At 52.5% G+C, this 20,131-nt stretch overlaps 3 protein-coding genes across 4 annotated transcripts in view; 2 read left to right on the top strand and 1 right to left on the bottom strand.

Moving 5' to 3' along the window:
• The window catches only part of LOC122387051 (BMP-binding endothelial regulator protein-like), a 39,579-nt gene extending 35,454 nt beyond the window's left edge, over positions 1-4,125 (bottom strand). Inside the window, exon 1 of one of the 2 annotated variants that reach the window (XM_043376851.1) lies at positions 3,871-4,125. In XM_043376851.1, the coding sequence (XP_043232786.1) occupies positions 3,871-4,005 (135 nt within the window). In that variant the 5' untranslated portion in view covers positions 4,006-4,125. The remainder of the gene's footprint in view (positions 1-3,870) is intronic. The other variant, XM_043376850.1, reaches the window with a different exon arrangement.
• Positions 4,126-12,264: 8,139 nt separating this feature from the next.
• Positions 12,265-13,395, top strand: LOC122387047 (nematocyst expressed protein 6-like). Its single transcript, XM_043376845.1, has one exon. It carries the CDS (start codon positions 12,265-12,267, stop codon positions 13,393-13,395), a length of 1,131 nt encoding a protein of 376 aa, XP_043232780.1.
• A 1,705-nt stretch (positions 13,396-15,100) lies between these two features.
• LOC122387046 (glucose dehydrogenase [FAD, quinone]-like) lies at positions 15,101-20,125 on the top strand. The gene is made up of 9 exons (XM_043376844.1): positions 15,101-15,248; positions 15,604-15,809; positions 16,150-16,339; positions 16,754-16,918; positions 17,240-17,535; positions 17,665-17,821; positions 18,012-18,181; positions 18,418-18,818; positions 18,971-20,125. Exons 1-9 carry the CDS (start codon positions 15,101-15,103, stop codon positions 19,866-19,868), a joined length of 2,631 nt encoding a protein of 876 aa, XP_043232779.1. The 3' UTR covers positions 19,869-20,125.
• The last annotated feature ends 6 nt before the right edge of the window (positions 20,126-20,131 follow it).

The following is a 20,131-nucleotide window of genomic DNA, read 5'->3' as shown; positions in this document are numbered from 1 at the left end:
GTACCTTCGGCTGCATTAATTTGACACCTTGTGTCAAAATTTGAACTTCGTAGCTACCACAGGTCGGCCGGAAATGACGTCAGAGTGACGTCATGTTCGTCCGATTTCGACGCAAAACATTGAACCACGGCAATCGCTCCCAAGAGCTCAGTTTTTAAGCTAGATCCAATTTCTTTGCATGAAAGGACTCAGAATTGACCGCGCTATCAAACTGCTATCTCGGATTTTCAAAATTTTGAAAATTACGAAAATTTTATATAATAATATTCAAAATTTATATTTTTATATTTTTTTCAAAAAGTTTTTGACTTTTCGAAAAAAACCGGAATATATGTGACAGAACGCATGATTATGACTAACTCTAGCCAGTTTTAGCTAAATATCTTCAAAAATGGCCAAGTTATACGCATTATTGCAAAAAATTTACAATTATTAATTTTTCAAATCAATTTTTCAGTACGTATTTGACATCGTACACCAATATAAATGGCACCATCGTGTTCCTGAGCTCAAACTGCATCCATTGACACCTTTTTTGTTGAAAAATTTTAACTTCAAAATTTGACCTTTTTTGACCTGAAAGTGACCTGATCTAAGCTAAATTCGACTCAAAATGACCTCGAATGACACAGACGACATCAAATTCGAAATCTATGGCCTAAATGGACAATAAAACATGTGTCACGTGACCGACGCATGATATAATATTTTCGTGACCTTTGATGACCTGACCCTGACCTGAAAATCAAGGTACAAGTTTGGTACCCTCAAGGTATCTAGAGCATTTGTTCACGAGTGTGGAAACCAAAAATGAGCCTGATCTTACTTGTAAGACGGCGGCCAGAGCCCAAAATGTGAACAAGCCAAAGTGCTAATAATTTTTACTTTGACCTGACCTGTGACGTCATCGGTGACCTTGAGGTCAATGAAATTAGGTTTCGCGCGACAGTTTTTCCGGGGCTATCAGACGCCGTTTGAATTTTGACGATCGGCCCAGTAGTTTCGGAGTTAGGAGGGGGGCTATGAATAGCCCCCCCCCCCCCCAGTAGGGCGTGTTATACACAGACCCCAGTGGGGCGCGGGCTAAGGTTGTGTGATGCATGTTTTATGGCCAATTTTTCATTTCCAACTCAATGGTGTTGGTTATAAGACTATCAGGTACGGCTTAGGTCACTTTCTGGTGAATTTCAGGTCAAGGTCAGGTCAAGGTCAGGCCAAAAAGGTCAAATTTTAAAGTTGATAGTTTTGCATAAAATGGGTATTGATTCGATGCAGCTCGTCACGGGGAGTCTAATGGTAGTCTTTGTTTTGCGCTACGGGGTCTAGAATTGCTAAAAATTGAGTTTGAAAATTTGACGTCATCAATTTTGAACAGTTTTTTTCGCTATAACTTCGCCAAAAAAAAGAGGTATCAATCTCAAATTTGGTATGTGGATGGAAGGCGGTAAGGACTATCACATATACTCCGGTTTTTGCGAAATTCAAAAAACTTTTTGGATTTTTCGATTATTATATCCAAAAAAATTATTTTTTTGATTTTTGGGGGTCAAATTCCAAAAATTTCAAAAATCCGAGATGGTTGTTTTGTAGCCCTGTTCATTCTACAGCTTTTATGTCTTTATCATTTTTCTGTATTTGCAAAGCTATAGGCCTGACAGCTCTTCTCGCGAAACCCTTTTTTGGGGTCGAAAACGGCAGAACATGACGTCACTCTGACGTCATTTCCGGCCAACCTATCATAGATTTGGAAAAAAATTGGTCACAATGTGTAAAATTGATGTCCGGGAGAGTACTGAAAGTTTGGTGACGATCGGCGCAGCGGTTCTGGAGATATATCGAAAAGTCTGGAGGGGGGCAAAAAATAGCCCCCCCACCAGGTCGCGGGTTAACATAGGTCGTCCCATGGCAGTCCTTCAGAAGCAGTAGTTCGTTATAGAAACCAACACAGTCACCGTCCTCGCTCTCCAAAAAAGTTATTGTTTTTCAGCTACCGACGCAATTTATCTTTTAGGTATATTGTATGCATTGCAGCAATCCGGAAGCTATTTCAGGAATGAATATCCGTTTTTTTTTATTCATTTCAAATGCTGCTTGCTTGCAGCGAATGTCACAGCGCCATAGAACGTTTTCTCCGTATGTAGGGGTTAGAGAAACCCTACCAATAGTTGTCCGTAGTAGTAATGCCTTAAATTGCCAGTAGTCTATGAGACTATGACCAATTATTCTTTTTATAACTTCCAGTTTTCAAGTTAAGTAGACGGAGAAGTGCACAAAGAGGTAAGTATTGTCGACAACAGAATGATGTTCCACTTTTCACAGGGAATTATTTGCCTGGAGTGGTAGGCTGTGCCGCATCACACGGGCTGAGTTCACAAGTTATAACTTTGTCCCAATCTCACAATCGACACGCTTTATTGCGTGATAAACGGCACAACTTAGCGCTCCGGTCAACTGATAGCTTCTGAATAGTGGAACATCATTCTGTAGTCGACCATACACCAACATAGCCATATTTAAAGTGACCATTCCTACCATTAGTTTTGAGTTGAGAGAGCCAAAATGGGGTCCCTGGCTTGCACTTACCGGTTTTGGGACTCACAACATCGAGAATTGCATTACTTCGGAGACATATAATTTCAAAGATGCAGTTTTCAGATTCTAGGGGGCTAATGCACTCGAATGCCCCCTTAGAATTTGTGACCTCAGCGGAGATCTAAGGATTTTTAAATCTTATTCTAAAACCACCGGTAAAACGTGGTGGTAGGTATACACTACATTGCGATCAACATCTGTCGTACTTTTAGGATGCCAAATTATTGCTTCCAATTGACGTCGTAGGAACAGCGGAGGTCCCAAAAAGGAAACGAAACTAAAAGTATAATATCTTGAAAACCAGTGAATATTTTTTCGGTGACATTTGGCATATATTCATTTTTGATCCTTCTGAACCACGGGTCACTTCTATGTCAATTCATTAACTTTTTTAAAGATGGGAGCGTCCCTTTAACAACAAAATGCATGACTCATTTCGTCCAAAAAAGTAAGCGTGTTACTTCTTACCAAACTAATCGATGGCACTTTATCATAACATAACAGTCTCAAAACAGGTGGCCTTTACATATTTTAGCTTCATTATCAGGTACCTAATTTGGTGTTTAGTGTGCATAGCCTGACGGACAAAATCAAACGAGGTGCGCTCGGGTACCTACCCAGTTATCCACACGGTAAATATCACTTGACTTAAACGTTTAAACGCTCTCGGCTTTGCTCAATAGATCGATATCAAACAACTGTAAGTTAACTGATGGAAAGACTCGCCGAGCATCCATCCAGGATGGAACCATGGAATTCCGTATTTCAATACGCCATGAGAAAGCTGGTGCTGTGTAGTTAACACAGGGATTGTAGCGATCAATATTCAGTATGAAACGTCAAACATGGATTACAGGTATTCGAAGGACGATAGCTGCAAAATAATCCTAAAACCCTAGGTTAAGGATCATTATGACGGCTCCTTCCCTCGAACATATCTAAATCAATTTCAGAAATGGGCATAATTATCTCAAAAGTTTTGGAAATCATAAAAATAATAAAGGTCTGATGTTATTAAAGAAGATTGACCCATTGAGTTGAGAAGAACTGACGGTGGGTGGATAAAAATCGTATTTTTATCCCAATATAGCAGGTAAAGACGGCTATTATCCCGACATGCTGGCCATATGGTGCGCTCGTGTCCGTCTATGGCCACGCCGCGGAACACAGTAAGATAGATAAGCGGCAGTGTCTCGAAGCGGGTCGTCGTCAGCGGACTCCAGCGCGTCTGTCCGTTCCCCAGTGGAGTGAGGAGTAGGATGAGGCTCGTTCACCCACCTTCCTTGCCATCCTGGCCGGCGTGGGGCTGGTCTGGATCTCTGCCTTCACATCGGAGTTGAGCAGGCGCGGCGGCCCGAGTCGCCACCGTGCTGCCGCAGCCCTGACCCGGTGACGTGACCTGACCTCGACCATCGGCAGCCGACACTGCGTCCGCCGCCCCACCCGGTACCTCTGTATCGCGCGCTGACCCGGCTCAGACGGCACAGCTACACGGCACACCCTCCTCCTGCAGCGATCTCGGCACTCACTGCCGTCGGAACCAGCCTCCGCCGCCTCCGCTCCGCCGCCGCCGCTCTGACGTCACACCAAATGACGTCACTGGCCCGATCTCAGCCCGGAACGGAAGGCGGTGACTATCAAAGGGCGCGGAAGGACCGGATGGCGCCGCGCTTCTTGGAGCGCCAGCCGCGGCCTCTGCACATTGGGGAGCCGTCAATGTGCTGATGGGTCGTCCCCGCCCGGGCTGCTGGATGGGTTCCAGGGCTGTCATACCGTTAGAAAGGGGAGCGTCCGGTGCTCATGGGCAGCGTGCAAACAAATGAGATACCATCCGCCCTCTGTATCGCCGGGACCAGCCCATCCGTATCCCTGAGCACACTGCTCTGTTCCGGCCCGACACGGTCACAGCACCAGTCACAGCCGCGGAGGGCGGTCTGAAGGGGGCGTATATACTCCTCCCGTGGTAACTGTATGTCCGTTTCCTCCAACTTCCAAGGATAGAGCACATAAGCTCTGTCCAGATGGGCTTTAGCTTTCAACCCACCGGGACAGCCCCGTCACGAGATGGGCTCAGAGCTCAGCCACGACAACGAACTCATCGGCTGTTTTCTCAGCGCCGTAAATAAAAACAGGCTGATATAATAATCGATGGTTTTAAACTTGATCTGTGCTATTAGTTGTTACACGTTGAGTATTGGCTTAGCTTGTGTGCAGCCCATAACTTTTAATATTTTCAGCGTCACGAAGCAAAAATAACGAGTTAAATGCAAGTTTTTCACTAAGTTTATTTTAGCTATCTTCACGAGTCATGAACTGGTGCTACCATAGCTGAAATAGTTGAAGTTTCAAACTGCAAAACGTGCAGCAGTTATGATAAATAAACCTTTTTTGTCGATGGGCGAGTCAATGAAACTAAAACTTTGCGAAACGTTGCAACTTGCATGCGACTATAGCATTGTTATTCACAGGCGAAGTACAACGAAAAAAAAGTGCAAAAAAGGCGCATAACTCATCCTTAGGCCTCTATCATTAGATCGGCGCAACGGAAAACAACCTTTTCCTCAATAAAATGGGAAAGAAACTGATCATTAACATAGCACAAATTATGAGCAAATGTATTATTTTAGCAATTGAAAAGACCAAAACACAGAATGAGCTTTCGCCGCTAAGGCATCATCATATTTTTGAGTCGGGAAAAAACACCATCCATTACATTAAATGTTTTTACAGCATCCATTGGCCATTACATGCTCACAATCCATGCGTCCCGGGCCTGGCCCCATGATCCCAAGGCAGCCATTGGTACGAAGGAAAACAAAGGTAGTGAGTGTATAAAGCAGCAAATAACAGCAGCGCCTAGCGGTTCAACCGGGAAGGCTGGTGGTCCGTCTTGCCCCGGTGAGCCGACTTGCCCCACCAAGTGCCCCACCTTCCCCTAATGACCGCAGATGCCTAGCTAGTGTCATAAAAGAAGTAACGCTTATCACTGATTGGAACGATTTCAATTAACTTATTATTTTTACGGCCTTGCGGGAGACCTAAATGCGTCAGCATCATGCTGCGGATGACGGCGAACCAGCCTCGCCGATCGTGGCGCTACCTAGAGTGGCCGCTTTCTCTGGTGTTCGAGACCGGGGGTCTGGTGGCGCTACTGCAGCTACGCTGGGGCTGGCACTGGCAACCGCCCACTCTGATAAGATAGGAAAATAAGAGAATAGGAGGGTTGACTTCTGATGGCTCACACATCAACTAACCAAGCGAATGAAAGGCTCTTGCCCATGTGAGGACGACGTTTCATGAGTGGCTCCGAGGCAGGTCGTTCGATTCGATCTTTCCATCTTTTTCACGAACATTCTCTTTACTCTGTCGTACGGCCGATTTGCTATGGAAACGACAATCAAAACAATGATCGATTTTTATTATCATCGTGACCGTTATTACACAGCCAGAGTAGTTACACCAATAAGTCACATCTAACGTTACGTCCGGCTCTGCCACCACCTTCTAACGAAAATCACATTAAAATACACATGGTAGAGCTCATTATTGTCACTGTCCAGTGTCCATCATGCCGCTAATATGCTGGCGATGCTACAATTAAGAGAACATTAAATATTCATCACATTATCAGGTACCTCCATGAAGTCACTGGAACCTTCCGGTAGTACGTTGAGTCCAGCAGACTAAACACACGCCGTTCTAATTAATCTCAGTCTCATGGACGGTTTGCAGCTTTCGTTTCTTCAACACTTCGAAACATTCTCACGCCTCTCCACGTAGTTGAAATTCGCTCACGATCACATCACGACCTCTCACGCGTCTCTCACACCGTCTCACGGCAGCTCACGAGCTGTCTCACGCAGCGGACTCAGCAGCCGCCTTTGCGGGCCGCTCGCTCCTCAGCTGCATGTGGAACGATAGCACCACCACGAAGCAGTACCAGTAGAAGACCACCACGAAGAAGGAGGCGGCCGTGAGGAGGCCGCTGAGCGCGCGGTGGCGCGGCTCGCTCTGGGCCGGCTGGGGCGCGGCGGCGCGCTGCCACGCCGAGAGCACGGCGCCGACCGTGCTGGCCAGGAACACGGCGCCGTGCCAGACGAGCCAGACGAGCACGGCGGCGGGCCGCCGACGCAGTGCGCCCACCGCCAGCGACACGTTACAGGCCAGCGTCACCGCCACCAGCGCGCAGGAGGCGACCAGCAGCGCGCGCCGCTGGTAGCGCGCCAGCGCGGCCAGCTCCCGGGACGGACCCGGCTCCGGCTCCTGCCTCTCCTTCTCATGCAGCTCCCACTCCTCCTCCAGGCCGACCGACCGGGGCCGCCGCGGCGCCTCCTCCACCGTAAACACGATATCCTGCGGCCACGGCGGCCGGGACCGCCAGCTGCCGTCCCAGCCGGTCTGTCGGCTCAGCCAGGGCCGCCGACGAACCGCAGTAACCTGCAGACCGCCGCCGCCGGCCGACGGGCGGCCCCGGGTTACCGTCAGACTCGGGGGCAGCCGGTCCCGACCGACCGCCAGTGGAGAGGTGAAGTCGATGGGGAATTGGAAGTCGTCCGGGCCGGGTAACGAAGACCGAGAGGGAGGGAGCCGACCGAGAGACGGCCTAGCTGGAGTCAGCTGCGGCTCACGGGGGACACCGAGCGGCGCACTGGGAAGGACCGGGCCCTGAGAGAGGCTATTCAGTGGAGTGAGAGGACCAGGACGCAGAGGGTCGGAGTTGAACAGGGCTCTGTCTGTGGTGCCACGCTGTCTACCAGCAGTGTCATCTTCCCAGTCACCAACTGCCGTCCCGACACGTCTCGTCGTTACGGCTCGCTCCGTAGTTCGGTCGATTGTAGCTGCCTCAGTTCGTTCTGTGATCACAGAGCTCTCGTCACCCGGTCCCTTTTCCTCTCGGTCTGTTGGTCTCAGCTGGGGCCGAGTCTGCTGGGCTGAGGGCTGATGTTGAGACAGAACAGATGAAAATGGAATGGCGTCTTCACTGGAGAAGCTGAGAGGAGAGTCGCTATCAGCCGACTCGGCGCTGTCTGTAACGTTTTTGTGTTTAGTTTTATCACGAGTGGAGTTCCAGTTTTCGGAAACGTCTTTTCCCTTCATAGGTGGTTCTTTTGGCGAAACCGATTGATTTCCTTTAATTGATGTTACGTTTGAAGAATTCAGAGACGGCTTTCCGCCCGTAGCAACAGATTGCATTATGCCTTGAAGCGTCTTTGATACATGGTTAAAAGGCCGAGTTACATTGCTCCCTGACTGAGAGATGTTACCAGGCCGCTGTGAGGTGGCGGAGGACGGCTGAACCTTGTCGTTACTGCCAGTGCCTCCAACATCGTCCCCGTGTCCTGACAAGCCACCCTGCTGTCCGCCGGAGACCCCCGCGGCTGCGCCCTCGTCGGTCGGAGTCGCCGGCCCTCCAGTGACCTGGTCACGGCTCCAGCCGTGCTCCGGTGCCCGGGGGCCTTCTGAGGAGGAGACGGTGGTGTTCTGTGACGGCTCCAGCTGAGGGCTGCTCTCAGACGAGTCTGTGGACTGAGATGAGGCACCACGCTGAGGCTTGCTGTCGGGTTTCTCTGGTTCACCTCCACTGACGTCTATCTCATCAGAGTCTGACTGAGTTTTATTCTTGTCTGGCTTCTGTTCAGGTAAGATAGCGTCTGGCTTCCCCGACTGCGCCTTGCTGACTTCTGGCCTTTCTGCGTCACCCCTGACATTTGACACATTTGTGTGTAGACCACTTTTGTCTGATCCCTTTAGATGCACGATATTGTCTTTACTCTCTCCCGTTTCGGCCCTGCTGTCGTTGGACTTTATCGGCCGATCAGCTAAGGTCGGCGGATCGCCTCTGTCGGTCTCTCCTCTCCTGCCTCCTAGCTCTCCGCCCTCCAGTGCGGCTTTGTGACGGTTCCGCTCCCCACCCTCGACTTCCCCCGGATGGCCGGGATGCAGTAACACGTCAATGGGCTGCTGAAGACGGAGCACGGTGCTGTCCTGCGCGGCCCACTGGAGCGGCGAGCCGCCGGCTGTGGCTACAGACTCCAGCTCCAGCTCCAGCTCCGACTTCAGCTCCGACTCCAGCTCCAGCTCCAGCTCCTGCAGGAGTTCGGTGTCCGGCGGCGGCTGCTGCGGCACCCAGGCGGGCTCGTCGGGCAGCAGCGGCACCCAGGCCGTCCCGGTGCCGCCGCCGCCGGCCGGCTGCTCCAGCTCTCCGTCCAGCTCCTCTGCCAGTGTCAGGCCGCCGCCCATCAGGTGCAGGCCGACCACGGCGCCCACGCTGCCCACGATCTCCAGCACGATGATGGCCGAGGCGATGACCAGGCAGCCGGTGCGCAGGTCCAGGCAGCCACAGCAGGAGGCCGGCCAGCGGCCGCCGACCGGGCGACCCAGCGGCGCCGGCATCCGGACGGCTGGTCAAGGTGTGACGTCACGTGGTAGGGACAGCTGGAGTAGTATGACGTCACTCGGGAGGGACGGTGGACGCACCTGGCCCCACGCAGGTGGAACGGCTCGATAATCACTCGAGGGAACGCCTCGTAAAGCTGACGCTGCTCGGTAGAGGTGGCTGCTCAGAACGGCCCGGCTGGGGACTGCTGATGGGAGAATTTCCTTCTCGTATACAGCTCAGTTCCTGGGATGTTCAGTTTCAATCAGCGATCACTCACGCCGTTTAATGATGTGTCGATCACACCGCGCATGTCGGCGACGTTTACTGGGTATCACAACCGGCGAAAATATCGGGCCATACATTCGGGGAAGCGATGAAGAGTCACGCGTCTCTCCCATTGATGTGGATGTCAGAAAGAGGTTCAATCACATATCGCAGCGAAAGATTGCGCTGGTTGCTGCCAGCATGAAATACACACTGTCACTGAGTGTCATCCACCGTCACTGATCAATGCACTGCTCTCGGCAGGGCGTTTTTCTCGTAACTACCACACAATCAAAGATGCTTTCCGTATAAGGTATATGAGCCTCGTATCACACTAAATCACAGACGACCAGGAGTATCCAGCCGCGTCCACACCTGGTCCACTCGGCGTCCACACCTGGTCCACCCGGCGTCCACAGCGTGTCCCCCTGTCCAGTGCGGTCGGCGCGCCGCGGTCTCACCAACTGCGGCCCGGCCCAGCCGCGGCGCCGGCCGGCCGCCGGACCCTGCAGCTGCCATGGCGTCCCCTCCTCCCCGGAGTCACGGACCGGACCGTCACGACGCAGCTCGCTGCCCGTCACGGTCGTGACGTGACCCTGAGAGCGTTACGCGCACGTGCCACTGGGCCGTCGGGTCGGGTGCCGTCAGCGTGTAGCAATTAGTGCCTGCCGGCTGCCAAGGCCGGACAGCGGAGCGGCCCAGGGGCTGACCTTGCAGCGGCGCCAGACGGCTGATTTGACAAATTCGACAGCGGGATAAATAGACCGCGTGATAGTCCAGGGGCGGCAGCAGGAAGCGAAGTGGGCCCTGACATTATGGATGGGTAATAACTTAGCGACAGCAAGGACACTAAATGCGATGGCTGCAGCTAAACTGTTAAAAACATATGCCCGCTATAAATATAAAGGGAGAGAATTAGGCATCGTATTTAGATGTTTCACCAAAAGTTGGTCGCTGGATCATTATGCCTATGTAGATAGGCAGCAGCTTGTAGTGCATGACTCATACAAAATATTACTTTTACTTTCTAACGGGCACTAAATGCAATCCCTTGTCACTTTTCAATTGCACCAATAACCATGGGCTCATTCAATGCAGCTCTATTTTTGATCACATTAAAAAACACCCGGGGTAAACTAGTGCTTTCGAGAGAAGCTTTCAACTTGTGCACAAGCATGCGGTAGCCGTGCCCGTGTAACGAAATATCTGTGAGAACAATGAGTTGAACTGATTGTTGTTCACTGAGGGAATGATTCAGAAGGCTGCCCGACAAAGCAGAGTTTCGTACAAAACGGCTGATAAGGTGCAGACAGGGGTTTACTGCACGTGCCGAGCCACTGTCCCTCGGTTACATGACCAATGACCATGGTGTCCGGGCACTTATCACGTTGAGTCCCTTCCAGCTGCCATTGTCGGGCGGCGGGCCGGGTTGTCATGTCTGTTACTGTCAGAGTGCACCTGTCATGTCCGAGATCTGCTGACTCCGCGGCCCAGAGAGCTGACGGAGCAGACCAGCCGTGTGTGACGGGGTGTGACCGCCATCGCCGCTTACCGCAGCCGCGCCCATGCTGACCGACAAACGTCCAGCAATAAACGGACTCAGGGACACTGCCCGACAAATGTCCAGCAGTAAATTTACCGGTCCCTCAGGGACACTGCCCGACAAACGTCCAGTGCCAGTCTCTCAGGGACATCACTCGACAAACGTCCAGCAGTAAACGGGATTATCCCTCAGGAACACTGCCCGACAAACGTCCAGCAGTAAACGGACCGGTCCCTCAGGGACACTGCCCGACAAATGTCCAGCAGTAAACGGATCGGTCCCTCAGGGACACTGCACCCGACAAATGTCCAGCAGTAAACGGACCGGTCCCTCAGGGACACTGCCCGACAAATGTCCAGCAGTAAAGGGACTGGTCCCCCAGGGACACTGCCCGACAAACGTCCACCAGTAAACGGGACTGTCCCTCAGGGACACTGCCCGACAAATATCCACCAGTAAACGGGACTGTCCCTCATGGACACTGCCCGACAAATATCCAGCAGTAAACGGGATGTCCCTCAGCGACATTGCCCAACGAACGTCCAGCAGTAAACGGGTCGGTTTTCAGGGACACTGCCTGACAAACGTCCAGCAGTAAACGGGCTGTCCCTCAGCGACATGGCCCAACAAACGTCCAGCAGTAAATGGGTCAGTTATCAGGGACACTGCCTGACAAACGTCCAGCAGTAACGGGACTGTCCCTCGTTTACACACACGACACCGGGAGTCCCAGAGAGTGCTCTTTCTTATGAAGAGTGGAGGATGGAGTGAGATCAAATTTCGACCATTAGCTAAATTGGGCCAGGAATTGCTTTTATCTTCCACCGCTTAGCACCACAGGCATCAAATAAGTAAACATTTACCTGTACCCGACTGAATTATTGCTGAAGGGAAAAATGTACAATCTATTGCGCGTGACCAGAGGCGCATCCGAGTTTTTGTCGCTTTAATTTCGTTTGTATAAAGCTGAATAGGATGTCCAAACAGCGTAGTCCGTAACGAGTTCGTAAAACTTTTTCATAAAATCAGTTAGGGAACCACATCAAAAATTCATACAAAAGGTCAGAACACAATCTCAATTTCTACCATAATTGTTGTTTTGTTTCTATGTCAAGTGTTGGCATTATCACATCACTTCATAATGTCGCAATGCCGACTCCACGCAACTGTATCGTTTTGTATAGCTTTGGTCGTAGACCTCAGCACATGAATAATTCAGTTTTTATATATTCATCATCATTCCACAAGCGAGTTAGTCGCATGATTCGTTCGCAATCTATTGTCAAGATATAAAAACATGATAGCTAGAATGATAATAATTGGCTGCATCTGCGTCTATCGAAGCGAAGCCCGCAACGTCAGTTTGTTCAGTGACGAAGACAGGCAAGACTGCGAGGATGCACGCCGGGAGTTCTTGACGCCGACGGACAGGGTTATGCTGAACAGAAAGATCGCCTCTGTCCGAGCGACTCTGTTTGAGGCAGATATGGTGCTGACAGTGTCGCAGCAGGCCCGCTGGTCCAAGACCGGGTACCGCAGCAACAATACGTGGCCGCTCATCGAGGAGAAGTGGCCGGCGAACACAATCGGCTACCAGTTCGGCGACCCATCGCCCGACAAACAGATGGTGCTCGACGCCATGGAGGCGTGGTCCACGAAAACGTGCATCAAGTTTGCTGAGGGCATCGGGAACGTGCTCAACATCATCCAGGGCGAGGGGTGCTACACGCACGTGGGGTACCACTCCACTCGCCTGGTGATGTCTGTGTCAGAGGTGTGCGACAGGGGCACCGTGGTGCATCTGCTCGGCCACGTGATCGGCCTGGTGCACCAGCACTCGCGGCCCGACCGCGAGCAGTTCGTGTCCGTGCAGTACCACAACACGGCACTGGAGGACGTGTTCTACTTCAACTACCGCGGCTACGACGACTGCCCCTACGACTACGGTTCCGTCATGCAGTTCGACGCCTACGGGCTCAGCTACAACGGCGAGAGCGTGTTCCTGGGCAAGACACAGAACGGCACGGACGAGGACGGCCTGGTGCTGTCGTCCATCCTCGGCACCGACTGGAGCACGCCCTCCGACAGCGACGCGGCGCTCGTCAACCGCGAGTACGGCTGTCCTCTGAAGGCGTGCAGCGAGTCGCAGCCGAAGCCGGCCGAGTGCAACCAGCACGTGGTGGCCGGCGACCCGCACTTCAACCGCGTCGTCACCTTCCAGAGCATGATGACGCAGCGCGAGGCGGCCATCTCCTGCGTCTGGAAGACGGAGGTGCCCGACTCGCTGGCCTGTACGCGCGCGGCCATCGCCGTCACCCTGTCCAGGAAGCCCGACACGGAGCTGCGCCGCGTCTGGTTCGTCAGCGGCTGCCGGCTCTTCCACGTGGAGATCTTCGACCCGGACTCGAGCATCAGCTACTTCTACTGCGCGGCGCAGTTCGCGCGCAAGCCGACCAAGGTGTTTGTGTCGCAGGCGCGCCGGATCTACGGGATGGTGCGTCTGTACCCGGCAGATTGGCACGGCTTCCAGGAGGCTGCACTTGGCACCGGCAGCGTGCGCTTCTTCAACATCCGGGACTTTGTGTGCGAGGGGGAGACAGGAGCAAAGTGCATGTGACCGAGTGTCGGTCTAAGTGTCTGGAGTGTGAGGAGTGCGAGTAGATATGAAAACGTGTGACAGTGCATGGCTGAGCTTTTGGAAGACGAGCTCGCCTTCGATGCTAATGATGGCTCTGCCCAGACACACAAAAACATGTGAGGCGAAGAAGCACACCCGCAGTACACGTGCCGTATCATGCTATGTAGATTGCAGGCTATCACGCTGTTATGCGAATCTGTTTCGCTAGTGTTATGACAATATGTAATAATGTAATGTCGTTTCTTGTGCATTGACAATGGATCACCAGGGAATTGTGTCCCGACTATGTTCTTGGAAGAAGTGTGAGCTCGAAGTTCAAGAGTTTGCTCACTGACTGATTGTGTTACCGACAATATATGTAGAACTTATACTAATCACAAGCTGCTTTGCAAAGCCTACGTAAAACAACCTATTCATAATTTGCTGAACATAAAAGCTAAGTAATGTCGCATATTGTTTCAAGTTTACTATTCTTATGCCCGTTAACGGCAAAAGAGTGTTTCGATTTGATCAAAGATTCGAAGATTTGATCGATAATCGTTTCACTGCACAGCGCAGAGGGCCGGTGTCGGCGTTTCCCTTTCATTCCCAGTCGCATACGGTGACCGAGCGCCGATCGAGCGCTCGTCAGTGCGTAGCCACTGGCCGTCAGTAAAAACCCGCCAGACCGTATACCGCACCAAGGTGGTTTTACGTGGGTCATGTATGGTGAAACGGAGCGACCGCGCCGGCCGCCCAGCTGGTCACTACACTAAGCCAATGGCGACCGTGAGCGCGGTATGAGCTCCATCGCAGCCTGTTCATGCTGAATTCATTGGTGGATGAAGCAACGGATGCAGTTTTTATCCATTCAGAGGAAGACGCTCAAATCTACATTTCACAATAGAAAAGAACATGTTAAACGAGCACGTTACGATTAACATGTCAGTTGACATTGGTTCTGGTCTGGCACTGCAGTCGGTAGTGCTTGATTGAAGCCTTTCCGAACGTATCGAATCGCCTGTCTTCTTCGTTTCCTCCACGACCCATGACCACTTACTTATGGCAGTGTCGGTCGCTATTGCCTCCACCGCACGTCCCTTCCCTTCTTCACGCCCTTTAGCCTACCGTCTCGTTCCGTCGCGACTGCGTTCCAGTGTGATTGGCCAACTCCGGCTGTCGGCTCACCGACTGGTCGGCAGGTCAGCCCCGCAGGTCAGTTGCTGCCCGTTGGCCGAGTGAAGTGAAGGGCAAACGAGCTTAGTGAAACGTCTGGAGTGTGGGATAAGAGACTGTCGGATAGACTTTCAGAGACTGTTGGTGTCGTTCAGCGACGTTCAGAGATTTTACGCGTGGACAGGAGTGGATTGAGGGCGTCAGCGCTAGCCATGAGATGGATAAGGTAGCAACGAGATAGTAACGAGACAGAACAGAAGAGAGTGTCGAAACGGTTTGAGGCAGTGACGATATGTGTGGACTGAGGATAGTGGATAGTGACTAGATAGTGGCTAGCTTGCGTCAAGACCGTGCCCAATCAGTGTCGTTGTGATTTTAATTTTCAAAGACACCACCAGACCAGCTCAAAGACAAGATAATGTCTGGGCATCGTTTAATATTGCGCACGATAATGGGTTTAGTTTCTGCAGTGCTGAATATCGTCTTACGAAAAAGCTACTAGCGAGTCCCAGATCACTTCAGCTGAAGTATGGGAAGCTACTTCGTCAAAATTATCATCAGAATAGCAAAATGGATCGTGAAGAAGTTACTGGTGATCGCTTTGTTTGTGCCGGTCGAGAATCCAAACCACATCGTCTACGACAAGCCACTGCTGGAGGAGTACGACTTTATCGTAGGTAAGAACGGCCTTCACTGGGGAAGGAGCAGGTAGGAGGGGATGTGCTGAACACTAAATATTTCAACCTAATACAGTAGCAGCTTTCATGTTTCCAAGCTTTATTCTACGATACCATATGCATATGACAAGATAACTTATCGCAGCGAGTGTCGCCCGTCAGATGTCATCCGGCACGTGCCGCTACGTGGGCTGTGACCTGACCCCCGCGACCTGTCACCTGTCACCTGTCACCTGTCACCTGTGACCTGTCACCTGTGACCTGTCACCTGTGACCTGTCACCTGTGACCTGTCACCTGTGACCTGTCAGGTGTGACCTCACCCCCGCGACCTGATCCCCGCGCCCTGTCCCCAGTGGGCAGCGGCGCCGGCGGCTCGCCGCTGGCCTCCCGCCTCTCGGAGGATCCCCACCACTCCGTGCTGCTGCTGGAGGCCGGGGGCGCCGGCTCCGGATTCGCCGACTGGCCCCTCTTCACCACACTCATCTATAACGTTAGGAAGTACGACTGGACCTTCCACAACGTCCGAGACGAGGGCTACTGCATCGGGTACAAGAAACAGGTGAATAACGTAGGAGCCCCGAGAAGCTGCAACTTTTGACAATGATTTTTTGTATCTTATCTAAAAAAAAACGTTAACAATTAGGCATATTCTAACGGGCAAACACACGTAAAGCTATTTAGTGGCTCCAACGATAACATCATACCGCAAATATGCCCTTACATAATCAGCACACTTATTTGAACACGGTTGCACGCTTATAATTATCTCATTTTTGTTGATATGTTGTATGTGTGTAAACGCACAATTTGTATTAAATAATTCATTTTTAATGACTTGAACATTACCCTGCAATAGTTCTTCGAAACACTACATAAGCCACGTCCATGCCTCTCGCCAGCAATGCACGCTGAACCGCGGTAAGATGCTGGGCGGCAGCACGGGCATCAACGGCATGATGTACGTCCGAGGCAACAAGAACGACTACGACCAGTGGGAGCGGCTGGGGAACCCCGGCTGGGGCTTCCGCGACGTCCTGCCCTACTTCATACGCTCCGAGGACAACCAGGACCCGTACCTCCGCCAGAGCCGTGAGTGGACACCGGGACCCGTTCCTCCGCCACAGCCGTGAGTGGACACTGGGACACTGGGACCCGTACCTCCGCCAGAGCCGTGAGTGGACGCCAGGACCCATCCCTCCGCCAGAGCCGTGAGTGGGACAACCAGGACCCGTACCTCCGCCAGAGTCGTGAGAGAAAGTAGGAACGGACCCATAAATTTCTTCGGCATATTTTTTTTTCGGCGGGGCTTTAACACCCAAAGCCGCTCCCCTGGATCCGCCCCCGGGAGAAGACCGGAAAACAGCTGTTTTTAAAAACACACAAATTTAAAATAACATTTTTTGGCATAGCATTAGGTATAACCACTGACTGGCCTTGCTATACGTTTGTCTCGTATTTTCACGCTGTTCGGACGGTGAGACCGGCCTATATATGCTTCCCCAGCCTACCACGGCGTGGGCGGCTACCTGCCCGTCTCCTCCGCCCGCTACCTGTCCGGCCTCGCCGGAATCTGGATACAGGCCGCCCGGCACCTGGGCTTCGAGATCGGCGACATCAACGGCGACCGGCAGATCAGTGAGTGTGGCGTGCAGGAGCTGCTCTGCAGTGGTAGGTGTAGACAATATTGGATCGACTGTGCACGCGTTAGATGTAATCGGAGTTGTGAGGGTACTATTTTAGGGGATCTACCAGTCTAGTTCCGACACACAGTCTCGTGAAATCAGAGAGGTTTAACGTATTGATCGTCTACCACTTTGTTTAATCATTCAGATTCAATATGTTTTTTCACTTTTCACCTCAGTCACTTTTGAACGAGGAGATGGCTTTTTATATCATGCATCTCGATATTAATGTCGCCTTTACAAATAAATAATAAACGGTCGTACAGCCCATCTGGCATTCCTCTGACCTCATCTGCACCCTCCGCAGGGTTTATGAACAGCCAGTCGACCACCAAGCTCGGCGAGCGGTGGTCGGCGGCCCGAGCCTTTCTGCGGGCGGCCTCGCACCGGCCCAACCTCAACATCCTGATCCACAGCCACGTGACACGCGTTATCATCGACCCGGTCAGCCGGCGGGCGCGCGGTGTCGTCTTCTACAAGAACCGGCGGCGTCACGTGGTCTGGGCGCGCAAAGAGGTCATCCTCAGCGCCGGCGCGTTCGCGTCGCCGCAGCTGCTCAAACTGTCAGGCGTCGGGCCCTGCGCGGAGCTGCGGAAACACGGGGTAGGTGGCGGCGACCATGGAGCTGGGTGAATGCAAGGTGATTGTTCGTAGTTGTGAATGGAAATCCTATTGAGCTGCTCCTTTTGTTTTCTATGGAGCTGCTAGACAACGCTGACGAACTGCTGACAGATCCCTTGCATTCACGATCTGCCCGGAGTCGGTGAGAACATGCAGAGCCACTTCGGCATCGGAGGAATCGACTTCCTAACAAAGAAAAAGCCTGGCCTGACGCTGGCACATTTCATCAACCTGAAATCGCTGCACAATTATGTGAAGCACAGAACCGGTAAGTGCAGAGGATGTTATAATCGTACGCGCGTAGATATTGAATCAGGTCAAATAGAAATAACACATGATAAGTCTGAACCTCGGGTATCTATTTACCTCCATGAGCATGATCAAATCGACACAAGTGCATGTTTCGTCAACCGTTTAAAACACATCTCAGCCTAGACCACCCGCCGCCACTTCTGCAGGTCCTCTGGCATCGTACCTGCTGCTGGAGGGCACCGGGTTCGCGCACTCGGGTGTGGACAACACGTCCGTCAGCTCAGACTGGCCGGACCTGCAGTTCCTGTTCTACCCGCTCCACCTGGCCACCGACGGCGGCCTTCTGTTCAGGATCATCCTCGGCATGTCGGAAAAGGTGCTGGAGACACTTCGGTCTAGCCTGCAAAGCCCACGTGAAAGCGAATGTGCCATTTAATTTTTCATGGCTTAGACAGTATTGAGATGTTTTGCCTAACATTACTTGCCAATAGCTACGTCGCCATCGATTGTTTTCTTTCAAGTGACATTTTTTAGGAAAAAAAAAACGAGATGTGTGAAGGCGAGCTTTATAAATGTCAGCGTCAGTGAACATTATTTACGTTATCCCTTTAGTTATGGATAAAGCGGTTCAAGCCAGCCAAGTTCAAGCCGGGATACCGGATTGTTCCGGTGATGCTGCACCCGCGGAGCCGCGGCCGGGTGGTGCTGCGCTCGCGGAACCCCTGGCAGCACCCGGACATCTTCCTGAACCTGTTCGACGACCCGCGCGACCTGGCCGTGCTGCGCGAGGGCGGTCGGCTGGCCGAGCGGCTCGGCCTCTCTGCTCCGTTCCGCCGGGTGGGCGGCCGCCTGCAGCCGGCCCCCAACCCCTACTGCCACCTGCACCCGCGCGGCGGGCCCGACTGGTGGGACTGCTCCATCCGCGTGTTCGCAGAGACCATCTGGCACGAGACGAGCACGTGCGCCATGGGGCCGGCCTCCGACCTGGCCGCCGTGGTGGACAACCAGCTGAGGTGAGGACACCGATCCGCTGGGAAAGCCCGGACTTCCCATCAGCTAGCTGCTATACTCGTACTGCAGATGTTCAGCGAGTTATGTTCCACCAGATCGATGAGGCAGATTTTCTGGAGTGCTGTGCTCGTAACCTTGCCCTGTCTGTCCACAGGGTGTACGGGATCTCTGGTCTGCGCGTGGTGGATGCCTCCGTGATGCCGCGCATCACGTCCGGCAACACGATGGCACCGACCATCATGATCGGGGAGAAGGCGGCCGACCTGATCCGCGCCCACTGGCACGCAGTCAGCCTCGGCAGGGACCCGGAGCGCTTTGTGGAGAGGTACGCGCTCCATCCGCACCAGCACGGCCTCTACACGCCACAGGGCGCGCACCTAGACACGGAGGAGGTCCTCACAGAGGACTGGTGGGAGAGGGAAGGCAGATTCTCAGCGGAGACAGTGCAGCAGGAGGCCGCTATATCAGAAACGTCATGGGATGAATATGGTCCATCAGAAATGTCCCAGAAGCAGAACATCACCTCAGCAGTTACTTTGGAACAGGAAGGTGCCTCCACAGCGGTGGCTCTGGAGCAGGAGGGTGCTCTGTCAGATTTGTCTCAGGAAAATTCCTTCTCAGCAGCACACCCGAAGCAGGAGGAAGCTCCCTCAGGAGAAGCCTTAGGACAGGAGGTCGATCCATCAACGACCTTCTCCAATCAGGAGGCTGTTCTTCCGGCGGCGTCTCAGGATCAAGAGGACGCTCTTCCAGCGGTACCTCAAGAGCAGGGTGGCACTCATCTAAGTGCGGAGATGGTGTCTGGAGAGGAACACCAACAGCAGCTACAGCCACAGCAGCAGCTACAGAAGCTAGACTGGCTGCACGGTCAGCCATACGATCATCTTTCAGAGAACCCACCGGACGACGGCCAGGACGAGCAGAAGCTGAGGCAGATTGAGCGACTGCTGCAGCTGGACGTGAGAGAGGAAGATGTACGACAAACCGAGTTTGGGCGACTGGGTGCGGTCATAGACCGGCTTCACCAGCGACTGGAGGCGCTGCAAGGGTAGGGCTGGGCTGGTCCACCAGGGTTTAGATGCGCGGCAGACAAACGATAAGGATGATCAGACCAGAAAGAGCAGCCGAAATGTATATTGTAAAACGGTGCCCGAAAACTGTGACTTTATTCGCATCCGAAAGTGTCCATCCAGTGGCAACCAATCGCGCTGCGGCCCGGGTGCACCCGCATTTGTGGTATAGTATAGTGGAATCGATATATCTTAATGATCGTGACTTATGAATGAATAATACATATAACTGCGGCGCCCAGATA

This window comes from Amphibalanus amphitrite, unplaced genomic scaffold, assembly GCF_019059575.1.
Source record: "Amphibalanus amphitrite isolate SeventyFive unplaced genomic scaffold, NRLGWU_Aamphi_draft 000272F_arrow, whole genome shotgun sequence".
In the NCBI taxonomy this organism is placed as follows: Eukaryota; Metazoa; Arthropoda; class Thecostraca; order Balanomorpha; family Balanidae; genus Amphibalanus; species Amphibalanus amphitrite.
Note: the sequence above shows the minus strand (reverse complement) of the source record. Positions and strands in the feature narration are given on the sequence as shown.

What these genes read in the sequence shown, in the direction of transcription:
- LOC122387046 (XM_043376844.1), top strand. Translation starts at nt 15,101, where the DNA reads ATGGGAAGCTACTTCGTCAAAATTATCATCAGAATAGCAAAATGGATC. An exon ending in GGAGTACGACTTTATCGTAG is followed by an intron (nt 15,249 to 15,603) that starts GTAAGAACGGCC and finishes CCCTGTCCCCAG; the next exon opens with TGGGCAGCGGCGCCGGCGGC. An exon ending in CCCGTACCTCCGCCAGAGCC is followed by an intron (nt 16,340 to 16,753) that starts GTGAGTGGACAC and finishes ATGCTTCCCCAG; the next exon opens with CCTACCACGGCGTGGGCGGC.
- LOC122387047 (XM_043376845.1), top strand. Translation starts at nt 12,265, where the DNA reads ATGGTGCTGACAGTGTCGCAGCAGGCCCGCTGGTCCAAGACCGGGTAC.